We start from the raw sequence: 14,327 nt of genomic DNA on the forward strand, positions 1-14,327 counted from the left end.
ACAGTAAAACGAGTCCTATATCAACATAACCTGAAAGGCCGCTCAGCAAGGAAGAAGCCACTGCTCCAAAACCGCCATAAAAAAAGCCAGAAAACAGTTTGCAACTGCACATGGGGACAAATATCGTGCTTTTTGGAGAAATGTCCTCTGATCTGATGAAACAAAAATATAACTGTTTGGCCATAATGACCATCGTTATGTTTGGAGGAAAAAGGGGGAGGCTTGCAAGCCGAAGAATACCATCCCAACCGTGAAGCACGGGGGTGGCAGCATCATGTTATGGGGGTGCTTTGCTGCAGGAGGGACTGGTGCACTTCACAAAATAGATGACATCATGAGAAAATTTATGCGGATATATTGAAGCAACATCTCAAGACATCAATCAGGAAGTTAAAGCTTGGTCGCAAATGGGTCTTCCCAAGCAGACTTCCAAAGTTGTGGCAAAATGGCGTAAGGACAACAAAGTCAAGGTAGTGGAGTGGCCATTACAAAGCCCTTACCTTAAACATATCGAAAATTTGTGGGCAGAACTGATAAAGCTTGTGCGAGCAAGGAAGCATACAAACCTGATTCAGTCACACCAGCTCTGTCAGGAGGAGTGGGCCAAAATTCACCCAACTTATTGTGGGAAGCTTGTGCAAGGCTACCCAAAACGTTTGACCCAAGTTAAACTATTTAATGGCAATGCTAACAAATACTAATTGAGTGTATGTAAACTTCTGACCCACTGGGAATGTGATAAAAGGAATAAAAAAGCTGAAATAAATAATTCTCTCTACTATTATTCTGACATTTCACATTCTTAAAATAAAGTGGAAATCCTAACTGACCTAAAACAGGGCATTTTTACTAGGATTGAACGTCAGGAATTGTGAAACACTGAGTTTAAATGTAATCTTAAACTTCTGACTTCAACTGTATCTAACATGCTATTGGTTGCAAGAATTTTGAATATTCATTTTTGACTCCAGCGTCATTTTGCACATCAGTTCATAAACCATGTGCCATGGAATCGGTACATCGAAAATCTCTTCCCAAATATTTTCCAATCTACATGACACAGCTGTCAATTTTTTGGTCATTAAATGAAACTGGTATACTTTTTTATTCATCACAATTTTCTTTAACCAATTATGGTCTTTAATGCATTGCCGACAGACAAGTTCCACTTTCCTATTCCATTTTCATACATTTAGTTTCTACTAGACTTAATGAATATTCATACATTTGTCTTTCGTAAAAGAAGCTGAAACCACAAGTCCTTTGATGCAGAATGATCGCACTGTTCAGTGTCTGCTCACCTCGGCATCTTGACCAAAGAGAATGGTTCATTGTGACTTCCTGTGACTTTCACCCCTACTGCTGTTACAGCTACTGTGCTGGATACAGTAATGGACCAAAAAGCTTATTCTACATTTAAGTTAGTTTTGGTTTTTGATTGACACCTTTAGAGGAATTACATTGCAAAATACATTAACATGGAGATCTTCGAGACCCCAGTAAGTATGCAACAATAACATATTATAAAACCCCCCCAAAATATTTTTGGTCGGCTTTTGACCTTACTTAACTATAACTAACCAAGCATGGTAGAGCAGAGCGCGGGTGTTTGGGTGTGATACTTACCTCAGTACACAGGTCTTCTCAGGCTGACTGGTTCCTCTGTGACTGAGCCCAGAGGAGAGGGAGACGGACGGCTGGATCCTCCCCCTATTTCCACCACCAGAGAAAGGAAAGGGGTAGGCCAAGGGAGAGGAAGGAAGGGGGAAGGCCTGGTCCCTGTGAGGAGCCATGGAGCCAGGGAGACTTCCAAAGGAGGAGTCCCAGGCAGGGTTGTTCCTCTGTGGCACAGAGCTCACCTCCTCCTCCACTGGAGAACGGTACTTCATATCCAGGTCATCCACCTGAGCAGGGGCACAGGTGAGAGGTCAGTGTCTGGGACAAAAGCAGTCCAATCCCTGGTTATGGCTGGTTATAACCTGGTTATGACAGCTCACCTGGTCCACCAGCATCTACGTGGTTGTAACCTCGTTGTGGCAGATCACCTGGTCCACCATATTCTACCTGGTTAAAAACCTGGGTACGACAACTCACCTGGTCCACCAGCATGGCATTAGTGTGCATCTGGTCCTTCCCTGGTTGGTGGATCATGGCTGAGAGTCTGGAGGCAGCAGCCAGAGTAGAGGACAGAGCCTGGGCCCTCCTCATTGACTGGCTCTTCTCTACACACCGAGAGAGGGGGAATTTTATATTACATTATTAGTTACCTTTCCTACTAGTACAATACAACTTCATTAATCCCAAGGGGCAATTCATTCTGGGGTACTTCAAAGGGTACTTCAAAGAGGACAAACACAACACTGACAATATAAAAAAACAAATATAAACACTAAAGGTATCAGTTACGGTCAGTTTAGTACAGTATGTAACTACAGTATGTTCCTCTCAATATGTGAAAGTCCTGTTTTTCCATGTGGTTTCCAAAGAAATGCCTTGTCATGTTTCACAAACACAGGATGTGACATCATACATCCTGCATGGTAGCTTGTCTTTGTTTGGGAACAGGAGGCTGACACCCAGTGTTTCTGCATGACTCCAACGCAGACTAGGGCTGCACCTCAATAATGTAGGTGGCCTCTCCTCACTTCCCTTCTCCTCTCATCTATGGCCTCCTACCCACATGATATTGATATTAATGGCTCAGAAGGTTGTGCACAACAGGGTCACTGGTTCCCTTTCTTAATTTGGTCTTTTTTTTGGTGCGGTCCAGACTGGCCTTGATTTCAACGTCAACTGACATAAAACGGCCAGAACGGCCTTGATTTAGCCCAAACATACAGTAGATGTCTATGATTGGTTCAGATTGGGTCTGGTTTCACAAGTTTGGACAGCACAGTACAGCAAAACAAATGTCTCAAAAGATGGTATGGGCAGGCAGGCAGGCATAAGCTATGGAAAATGAACACAATTGCATTTTATCGTTGGCAAATTGAATGCACAGATACCGTGACGATATCCTGAATCAACAGCCTGATCAACTCTATGCTAAAGAGATGTGTTGCACTGCATGTGGAAAAAGTGGTCACAGTAGACACTGCTTTTCTGATCCACCCCCCTACTTTAAAAAAAAATCTGTGGTATCTGTGACCAACAGATGCATATCTATATTCCCAGGAAATCCAAAGATTATAGACTAATTAATTAATTTCAATTGACTGATTTCCTTATATGAAACAGGTAAAATTGTTGCACATTGTAGCGGTTTTCATGCGGTGAAGGAGAGTCGGACCAAAATGCAGCGTGTAGATTGCGATCCATGTTTAATGAACAAACGTAACACGAATCTAAATACAAACACTACAAAACAATAAACGTAACGAAAACCGAAACAGCCTATACTAGTGTAAACTAACACAGCGACAGGAACAAGGACACGAAGGACAATCACCCACGAAAAACTCAAAGAATATGGCTGCCTAAATATGGTTCCCAATCAGAGACAACGATAAACACCTGCCTCTGATAGAGAACCACTTCAGACAGCCATAGACTAAACTAGAACACCCCACTAGCTACAATCCCAATACATACACACCACATACAAAAACCCATGCCACACCCTGGCCTGACCAAATACATGAAGATAAACACAAAATACTTCGACCAGGGCGTGACACACGTGGTCTGCGGTTGTGAGGCCGGTTGGACGCACTGCCAAATTCTCTAAAACAAAGGAGGAGGATGCTTATGGTAATTCACATTAAATTCTCTGGACACAGCTCTGGTGGACATTCTTGCAGTCAGCATGCCAAGTGCACACTCCCTCAAAACTTGTCACATATGTGCACATTTTAGTGTGGCCTTTTTTGTGTGTGTCCCCAGCACAAGGTGCACCTGTGTAAAGATCATGCTGTTTAATCATCTTCTTGATATGCCACACCTGTCAGGTGGATGGTTTATCTTGGCAAAGGTGAAATGCTCACTAACAGGGATGTAAACAAATGTGTGCACAAAATTTGAGAGAAATCAGCTTTTTGTGCTTATGCAACATTTCTGGGATCTTTAATTTCAGCTCATGAAAAATGGGACCAATGCTTTACATATTGCGTTTATATTTTTGATCAGTGTCAATTAAGAACGGGCTGGCATGCTTAAGACCTTTGCTCTATATACCAATTGGTTTCATACAACCGCTCTCAACACTGCGGCAGACTTCCTCGTTGGTTTTGGGTCAAATTCAGGCATAACACATAGCGGAAGAGGCGAAGCGAAAGGTTTTACGCAGCCCAAAGTCTGTCCACAAAAATAAATAATAATATTTTTTGAATGGAGGTCATTAAGTGTAGAATTTGGTCAATAGAAATGTAATTGCTAATTTGCTATGTGAGGCTGATTTGATCTAAAATAATTTTCGAAATGGTTAGGTTGTTACGAATGCACTGACATAAGTTGATTCACATGGCATTTCGGGGTTGTGCCTGTTGTTATGAAGATAGATAGAGGACTCATGGATATAACATGTTTTAGCATGGACATTTTAGAGGAGTCAACTGGGTGGGGATTCCTATGAGTTGGGAGCAATAAGCCAATGAAGAAAATGTACTACCTTAACATGTAGATAGCCTCAATAGTATCTGCTAAATGACCAAAATGTAAATGTAAATACAAACAAAGCAAATCATGTTGGGAATTATTCCAATGAGCTCAGCTCCAAAACAAGTACACATTTGGTCGTTGTGGCGCAGATCCAAATCTGAATTAATCCAAATGTCCAGGCTATGTTTAAACAGTTTGAACATCACATTACAGTACGGCACAGTTTAGTACATTAGAGCAAAATAGAGTACAGTACAGTACGGCATGGTACGGTACAGGACAGTCAAGTTTTATTCAGTAGAGTACAGTAGAACACAGTACAGTACAGGTCTGTTTTATTCAGTACAGTAGAGTACAGTGTATTTTAATTCAGTAGAGTACAATAAGGTCCAGTACAGTAAAGTTCAGTAGAGGAGAGTCCATTAGAGTAAGGTAGGGTACAATACAGTACACTATACTTGACCTTTCTTTACTTTACAGCTCTACTGTTCTCTACTATCTCTGGCCCCCTCCCAGTTAGGGGGGAGTGATGAGCTCTACAGCACTCACAACTCAATCGCTGGTTGAAAACTGTTTTCTGCCCCTCCCAAAAGATAGAATTTGTAGATAATTGGCCCTCTTTCTGGGACTCACCCACAAACAGGACCAAGCCTGGCCTGCTGAGGAGTGACGGACTCCATCCGAGCTGGAGGGGTGCTCTCATCTTATCTATCAACATAGACAGGGCTCTAGCTCCTCAATGAAATAGGGTGCAGGCCAGGCAGCAGGCTGTTAGCCAGCCTGCCAGCTTAGTGGAGTCTGCCACTAGCAGTCAGTGTAGTCAGCTCAGCTATTGAGACCGTGTCTGTGCCTCGACAAAGGTTGGACAAAACTAAACATGGCGGTGTTCGCCTTAGCAATCTCACTAGAATAATGACCTCCTCCATTCCTGCCATTATTGAAAGAGATTGTGATACATCACATCTCAAAATAGGGCTATTTAATGTTAGATCCCTTACTTCAAAGGCAGTTATAGTCAATGAACTAATCACTGATCATAATCTTGGTGTGATTGGCCTGACTGAAACATGGCTTAAGCCTGATGAATTTATTGTGTTAAATGAAGCCTCACCTCCTGGTTACACTAGTGACCATATCCCCCATGCATCCTGCAAAGGCGGAGGTGTTGCTAACATTTACGATAGCACATTTCAATTTGAGCTCTAGTCATGAAATCTATGCAGCCTACTCAATCACTTTTTATAGCTACTGTTTACAGGCCTCCTGGGCCATATACAGCGTTCCTCATTGAGTTCCCTGAATTCCTATCGGACCTTGTAGTCATAGCAGATAATATTCAAATTTTTGGTGACTTTAATATTCACATGGAAAAGTCCACAGACCCACTCCAAAGGGCTTTCAGAGCCATCATCGACTCAGTGGGTTTTGTCCAACATGTCTCTGGACCTACTCACTGTCACAGTCATACTCTGGACCTAGTTTTGTCCCATGGAATAAATGCTGTGGATCTTAATGCTTTTCCTCATAATCTTGGACTATCGGACCACCATTTTATTACGTTTGCAATTGCAACAAATAATCTGCTCAGACCCCAAACAAGGAGCATCAAAAGTCGTGTTATAAATTCTCAGACAACACAAAGATTCCTTGATGCCCTTCCAGACTCCCTCTGCCTACCCAAGGACGTCAGAGGACAAAAATCAGTTAACCACCTAACTGAGGAACTCAGTACCCTAGATGCAGTTGCACCCCTAAAAACTAAAAACATTTGTCATAAGAAACTAGCTCCCTGGTATACAGAAAATACCCAAGCTCTGAAGCAAGCTTCCAGAAAATTGTAACGGAATGGCGCCACACCAATCAGCAGTAATAAATTCATGAACTTCTTTAAGGCTACCCTGGGGCGGATCACTGATGTGATCTTCCTGTCTGGGTTGGCTCCCCCCCTTGGGATGTGCCGTGGCGGAGATCTTTGTGGGTTATACTCGGCCTTGTCTCAGGATGGTAAATTGGTGGTTGAAGATATCCCTCTAGTGGTGTGGGGGCTGTGCTTTGGCAAAGTGGGTGGGGTTAAATCCTTCCTGTTTGGCCCTGTCCGGGGGTATCATCGGATGGGGCCACAGTGTCTCCTGTCCCCTCCTGTCTCAGCCTCCAGTATTTATGCTGCAGTAGGTTGTGTCAGGGGGCTAGGATCAGTTTGTTATATCTGGAGTACTTCTCCTGTCCTATTCGGTGTCCTGTGTGAATTTAAGTATGTTCTCTCTAATTCTCTTTTTCTTTCTCTCTCTCGGAGGACCTGAGCCCTAGGACCATGCCTCAGGACTACCTAGCATGATGACCCCTTGCTGTCCCCAGTTCACCTGGCCGTGCTGCTGCTCCAGTTTCAACTGTTCTGCCTGCGGCTATGGAATCCTGACCTGTTCACCTGTTACGGTTTTCTTCAGGTGAAAGAGAGGAGGACCAAAATGCAGCGTGGTAATTTTGATACATGTTTAATAAAACAAATAAACACGAACAATACAAAACAACAAACGTAACGTGAAAACCTAAACAGCCTATCTGGTGCAAACTAACCCAGAGACAGGTACAATCACCCACGAAACCCTCAAAGAATATGGCTGCCTAAATATGGTTCCCAATCAGAGACAACGATAAACACCTGCCTCTGATTGAGAACCACCTCAGGCAACCATAGACTTTTCTAGATAACCCCACTATACCACAATCCTAATACCTACAAAAAAAAACAAGACTAAACACACCACATAATAAACCCATGTCACACCCTGGCCTAACCGAAATAATAAAGAAAACACAAAATACTAAGACCAGGGCGTGACAGAACCACCCCCCCCCTCCCCCCAAGGTGCGGACTCCCGGCCGCACACCAAAACCCATAGGGGAGGGTCCGGGTGGGCGTCTGTCCACGGTGGCGGCTCCGGCGCGGGACGTGGACCCCACTCCAACAAAGTCTTAGTCCGCATGCATCGCGTCCCTTGATTGGCGACCCTCGCCGCCGACCTTGGCCTAGTAACCCCCAAGGACCCCACTGGACTGAGGGGCAGCTCGGCACTGAGGGGCAGCTCGGCACTGAGGGGGAAGGGGGAAGCTCGGCACTGAGGGGGAAGCTCGGCACTGAGGGGGAAACTCGGCACTGAGGGGGAAACTCGGCACTGAGGGGGAAACTCGGCACTGAGGGGGAAACTCGGCACTGAGGGGGAAACTCGGCACTGAGAGGAAGCACAGGGGAGTTGGCTCTGGCAGATCCTGGCTGGCTGGCTGCTCTGGCAGATCCTGGCTGACTGGCTGCTCTGGCAGATCCTGGCAGACTGGCTGCTCTGGCAGATCCTGGCAGACTGGCTGCTCTGGCAGATCCTGGCAGACTGGCGGCTCTGGCAGACTGAGAGGAGAGCAGACAGGCAGGCTCTAGTCCTGGCCTGGCTCTGGCAGATCCTCCTGGCTGGCAGATCCTGGCTGCTCTGGCAGATCCTCCTGGGCTGGCAGATCCTGGCAGACTGGCGGCTCTGGCAGATCCTGGCAGACTGGCGGCTCTGGCAGATCCTGGCAGACTGGCGGCTCTGGCAGATCCTGGCAGACTGGCGGCTCTGGCAGATGGCAGACTGGCGGCTGGCAGACTGGCGGCTCTGGCTGCTCCATGCAGACTGGCGGCTCTGGCTGCTCCATGCAGACTGGCGGCTCTGGCTGCTCCATGCAGACTGGCGGCTCTGGCTGCTCCATGCAGACTGGCTGGCTGCTCCATCTGGCGGCTCTGGCTGCTCCATGCAGACTGGCGGCTCTGGCTGCTCCATGCAGACTGGCGGCTCTGGCTGCTCCATGCAGACTGGCGGCTCTGGCTGCTCCATGCAGACTGGCGGCTCTGGCTGCTCCATGCAGACTGGCGGCTCTGGCTGCTCCATGCAGACTGGCGGCTCTGGCTGCTCCATGCAGACTGGCGGCTCTGGCTGCTCCATGCAGACTGGCGGCTCTGGCTGCTCCATGCAGACTGGCGGCTCTGGCTGCTCCATGCAGACTGGCGGCTCTGGCTGCTCCATGCAGACTGGCGGCTCTGGCTGCTCCATGCAGACTGGCGGCTCTGGCTGCTCCATGCAGACTGGCGGCTCTGGTAGCGCTGAACAGGCGGGAGACTCTGGCAGCGCAGTAGAGGAGGAAGGCTCTGGCAGCGCTAAACAAGCGGGAGACTCCGGCAGCGCAGAACAGGCATGAGACTCCGACAGCACTGTAGAGGAGGAAGGCTCTGGCAGCGCTAAACAAGCAGGAGACTCCGGCAGCGCAGAACAGGCGTGAGACTCCGACAGCGCTGGAGAGGAGGAAGCGCACTGAAGGCCTGGTGCGTGGTGCTGGCACTGGTGGTACTGGGCCGAGAACACACACAGGAAGCCTGGTGCGGGGAGCTACCACCGGAGGGATGGTGTGTGGAGGTGGCACAGGATGGACCGGACCGTGAAGGCGTACTGGAGATCTTGAGAGCAGGGCTGGCACAGGACGTGCAAGGCTAGGGAGGTGCAAGGCTGGCGGGAGGTGCACAGGAGGCCTGACATGGCGTGAGGCTGGCACAATCTTCACCAGCCTTGGACAAAACACGCACCTGCCCCCAGACAGCTGACGGGCTTCCATCCATGTATGGAGCGCCTCTCCGCTTTCGTGGCAGCTTTGATTCCCAGGTGCCATCAAATTTCCTCCCCCAGAAATCATGCTGCCGCTGCCTGTCACCACGCCGCTTGGTCCTGTTGAGGTGGGTGAACGGTTTTCTTCGGGTCCATGCCTACAAAACAACAAATGCACCAACACAGCAACTCCTAAATATGGTTCCCAATCAGAGACAACATAACTCTCTGATTCCTCCAGATTTCCCCATTAACTCCTTCACAGTCTCTGTTTCAGGGCTGACATCACCGGCTCTGTCTCTGGTCTCCTCCTTGGCTCCTCACGAAAACAAACACTCCTGAGGGGAGTTGGCTCATTTGAACAGCCATGTCTGACTCCAACCGGCACAGCCAGAAGAGGGTTTTGGCCTAGGTTTCTTCTAGTTTTGGCCTTTCTAGGGAGTTTTTCCTAGCCACTGTGCTTCTACACCTGCATTGCTTGCTGTTTGGGGTTTTAGGCTGGGTTTCTGTACAGCACTTTGAGATATCAGCTGATGTACGAAGGGCTATGTAAATACATTTTATTTTGATTTGATTTACTGTATTATACTGTACTATATTATACCTTTCTTTACTGTACTGTGTACTGAATTGTGATGTAGTGCTCTTCTGTACTGCTGTGTTCTACTGTACTATGCTGTACTGTACTGTGCTGTTCAAACTTGTGAAACAAAGATAAATCTGAACCGAACATAGATGTCTATGCTTGATCCAGATTTGATCCGGACCGGACCAAAAATCAACGTCCTTGGAATGATACAGAGAAAATGTATAAATGCTCACTAGCTTTGTCCTCCTTCCCAGGATCATCCCCCATGCTCGAAATAACTCAACCGCTAGTTTGCCTGTCTGTAAAGAGAAGCGCAGGCTGTAAATTGATCCTGCTGCTCTGATTAGATAGAGATAAGCTGTATCCGTTCACTTGCTTCATATTTCAACCGGTAACTTCTCATCGCACTTCATTCAATTTTACACGCAAAAACTGCAGTTTAGACATTTGACCACAACCACACTTCGGAAAAAAAGGTTATGGATAGAACAAAAAAGGGTTATTTTGCATGCTTCATATATAGCACCCCTAATGATTCTATATAGAACACATACTGTAGGGTTCTTTGATCATAACCCCAGGAGTTCTTATTCACTGAACTAAAATTGGTTCCATATAGGGTAGTGATACATGGGTTGACTCATAACCCACAGTCCTGCAGTTAAATATGCTGGGCGGGAATGTTTAGGGTCATGAAAAATGATGTGGGCAGGTGGGTGGCAGTCTGTTTGAATACAAAGAAAACAATACCTTAAAAAATCCATAAATGTGTAATTCTTGTGCAATTTATGTATTTAAGCTACATTTAGTTTTTTCTTTCATTATTTTAGGCTATCTGGCATTAGTGTGTAAGCCTAAACTTTAGGGCCTAACTGTACACGAGCCAAATAGCCCACATGACAATTGCCAAATGATTTTGGGAATGTGCAGAAAAAGTTAACGTCATCCACAGGGGCAAAAAGGACAATGTCAGAGTTTAATTCAAAAAGAGAAAAGCGGTGCTTGCTATGTTATGTGACATGATTGTGACTGTCGAATTGCTATACAAATTCGACAGTCACAAGACTTCAAACAGGCCTATGTCACGTCAAGGGAACTGTAGCTTACTGTTCAGAAGGGTCAAATGAAAACTGAAATATGGACACTGACTCTAGGTCTATAACCTTTTGCATAGCCTTAATATTAACTCCTGCAGAATTAAGCATTTCTTGCAGTACAAATATACACTAAATGTAGGAAATTATTTGACTCGGGAGAATGTTTATGACTACCTCATCTCTGCACCCCACACATACATCTGTAAGGTCCCTCAGTCGAGCAGTGAATTTCAAACACCGATTCAACCACAAAGAACAGGGAGGTATATCAATGACTCGCAAAGGGCACCTATTAGTCAGTGGTGTAAAGCGCTTAAGTAAAAATACTTTAAAGTACTAATTAAGTAATTTTGGGGGGTATCTATACCTTACTATTGATATTTTGGACTACTTTTACTTCACTACATTCCTTAAGAAAATATTGTACTTTTTACTCCATACATTTTCCTTGACACCCAAAAGTACTCATTACATTTTGAATGCTTATTAGCAGGACAGGAAAATAGTCAAATTCACGCACTTATCAACAGAACATCCCTGGTCATCCCTACTGCCTCTTATCTGGCGGACTCACTAAACACACCTGCTTCGTTTGTAAATTATGTCTGAATGTTGGAATGTGCCCGTGGCTTTCCGTAAAAAAAAATTTTTTTTAATGGTGCCATCTGGTTTGCTTAATATAAGGAATTTGAAATGATTTATACTTTTATTTTTTGATACTCAAGTATATTTTAAACCAAATACTTTCATACTTTTACTCAAGTAGAATTTTACTGGGTGACTTTTACTTGAGTCATTTTCTATTCAGGTATCTTTACTTTTATTCAAGTATGATAGTTGGATACTTTTTCCACCACTGCTATTAGTAGATGGGGACAAAAACCTAAAAAACATTGAATATCCCTTTAAGCATGGTGAAGTTATTGATGGTGTATCAATACACCCAGTCACTACAAAGATAGAGGTGTCCTTCCTAACTCAACTGCCGGAAAGGACGGAAAGCGCTCAGGGATTTCATCATGAGGGCAATGGTTACGATAGGAGAAAACTGAGGATGGATCAACAACATTATAGTTAATCCAGAATACTTACCGATATGACAGAGTGAAAAAAGGAAGCCTGTACAGAATACAAATATTCCAAAACATGCATCGTGGTTGTGAGGCACTAAAGTAAAACTGCAAAAAATGTGTCAAAGAAATTAACTTTATGTCCTGAATACAAAATGTTATTTTGGGGGCAAACACAACATACCACTGACTACTATTCTTCATATTTCAAATCATATAAAATCAAATTGTATTGGTCACATACATACAGGCCTCCAGAGTGGCGCAATGGTCTAAGGCACTGCATCACAGTTGCACATCACTGCACCCACGTCGTCCGTGGGGCGACGCACATTTGGCCTAGCGTCGTAAGGGTTAGGGAGGGCTTGGCCGGTAGGGATATCCTTGTCTCATCGCGCACCAGCGACTCCTGTGACGGGCCGTGCGCAGTGCGCGCTAACCAAGGTTGCCAGGTGCACGGTGTTTCCTCCGACACATTGGTGCGGGTGGCTTCCGGGTTGGATGCGCGCTGTGTTAAGAAGCAGTGTGGCTTGGTTGGGTTGTGTATCGGAGGACGCATGACTTTTAACCTTTGTCTCTCCCGAGCCCGTACGGGAGTTGTAGCGATGAGACAAGATAGTAGCTACTAAACAATTGGATACCACGAAATTGGGGAGAAAAAGGGGTAAAAATGTAAAAAATAATAATATATATATATTTTTCAATGACACTGCTGCAAGGTATACAGTGTTTCCTCCGACACATTGATGTGGCTGGCTTCTGGGTTAAGTGGGCATTGTGTCAAGAAGCAGGGCGGCTTGGTAGGGTCATGTTTCAGAGGACACATGGCTCTTGACCTTCGCTTCTCCCGAGTCTGTATGGGAGTTGCAACAATGAGACAAGACTGTACCTACCAATTGGATGCCACAAAATTACGGAGAAAACATATTTTTTTGTATAAACAACTGACCACACCACTACTGACGGCAACAACACAATTACAGACCATAACTACTGCACACAACTCCAGACACACAACTACTGACCACGCAAATACTGAACCACACAACTAATGATCACAACCACACAACTACTGACCACAACTACTGACCACAACCACAACTAATAAACCACAACTACTGACCACAACACTACTGACCACTAATGACCACAACTACTGACAAGAATGACTGACCACACTTATTTATCACAACCACACAACTACTGATCACAACTACTGAACCACACAACTACTTACTAAAACGATTGACCACAACTATGGACCAAAACTACTGACCACAACCACACAACACAACTCTCACATGTTCAGACTATCCTATCAATCAACCAAAATCAAACTTCAACTTCAACTAAAATAAAACTTAATTTACACTGAAGTTTGGAATCGGAACAGAAATATATTACGCAGATCTCACGATACAGCTGTTTTAGTAATGGCATCAACGACTTTTTCTATACAAAACAGCCGTTTTGAGCACTTTCCGAACAAGTTAGACAATGAAACCTTTCAAAACTTTCAAATTATAACAGTGGGATGGCACATTTTAAGCATGAGACAATGAGCAAACACAGTAACTTGACGAAAATCAGCTACCGTGCCCACTTTTCCTAACAACGTAGCAAAATCTTAAAGGCTATGACACCTTTGTCTCCTTCTTTGCTATTCAAATCTGAAATAAGAACGGAAATATCTACTACTAGCCAATAGGTACAGCTGTTTAAGTAACCACATCAACTAATTTAGGTAACTTCCCACTGTTGAATAACTGCCATGGAACATTTTAGAACTTTCAAATTATAATAACGGGGGAGCACATTCTAAGCATGAGACAATGAGTAAACATTGTGACTTCGTCTACCTTGACCACTTTTCCCAACAATGTTTCGTAGACAAAAATGTAAAGGGTATGACACCTTGCTTTACTTCTATTATATTCAAATCTGAAATCAGAACAGCAATAACTACTACCAATCCCCCCAACCTCCCTTCAACAATACATTGATTCCTTTATCGTACCAATCAGTCCAATTCAACCTCCTTTCATATGTTAATCCCTCCATCCATTATTATTATGGTGCTTGCAAAGCAAAACCCCCCACTTAAATCTTCAAAAAACTTACATCTTCAACTTACTTCTGATTTATTATTATTATTATTGTTTAACAGGCTACTCCTTAAGAAATGCTATTCAAACTTTAAAATGTGTAGACTGGCTCGGACCAGTGGGCTTACATAATTTTTTTTATATAGTTTAACTACTGACCACAAACATTTAACAAATCATTGACCACAACCACACAACTACTTACAATAACCACACAACTACTGACCACAACTACTAAACCATGA

General features: G+C 44.7%; 1 protein-coding gene across 2 annotated transcripts in view; it reads right to left on the bottom strand.

Annotated features, from left to right (window-relative positions):
* LOC112249548 (rho guanine nucleotide exchange factor 28) overlaps nucleotides 1–2,238 on the bottom strand; it is a 51,114-nt gene extending 48,876 nt beyond the window's left edge. For both annotated transcript variants that reach the window (XM_024419351.2, XM_042320840.1), the window contains exons 1-2: nucleotides 2,095–2,238; nucleotides 1,627–1,904 (exon numbers count right to left, since the gene is read on the bottom strand). In XM_024419351.2, the coding sequence (XP_024275119.2) occupies nucleotides 1,627–1,904; nucleotides 2,095–2,208 (392 nt within the window). In that variant the 5' untranslated portion in view covers nucleotides 2,209–2,238. The remainder of the gene's footprint in view (nucleotides 1–1,626; nucleotides 1,905–2,094) is intronic.
* Between the last annotated feature and the right edge of the window lie 12,089 nt (nucleotides 2,239–14,327).

The sequence above is a fragment of the Oncorhynchus tshawytscha genome, linkage group LG04 (genome assembly GCF_018296145.1).
Source record: "Oncorhynchus tshawytscha isolate Ot180627B linkage group LG04, Otsh_v2.0, whole genome shotgun sequence".
In the NCBI taxonomy this organism is placed as follows: domain Eukaryota; kingdom Metazoa; phylum Chordata; class Actinopteri; order Salmoniformes; family Salmonidae; genus Oncorhynchus; species Oncorhynchus tshawytscha.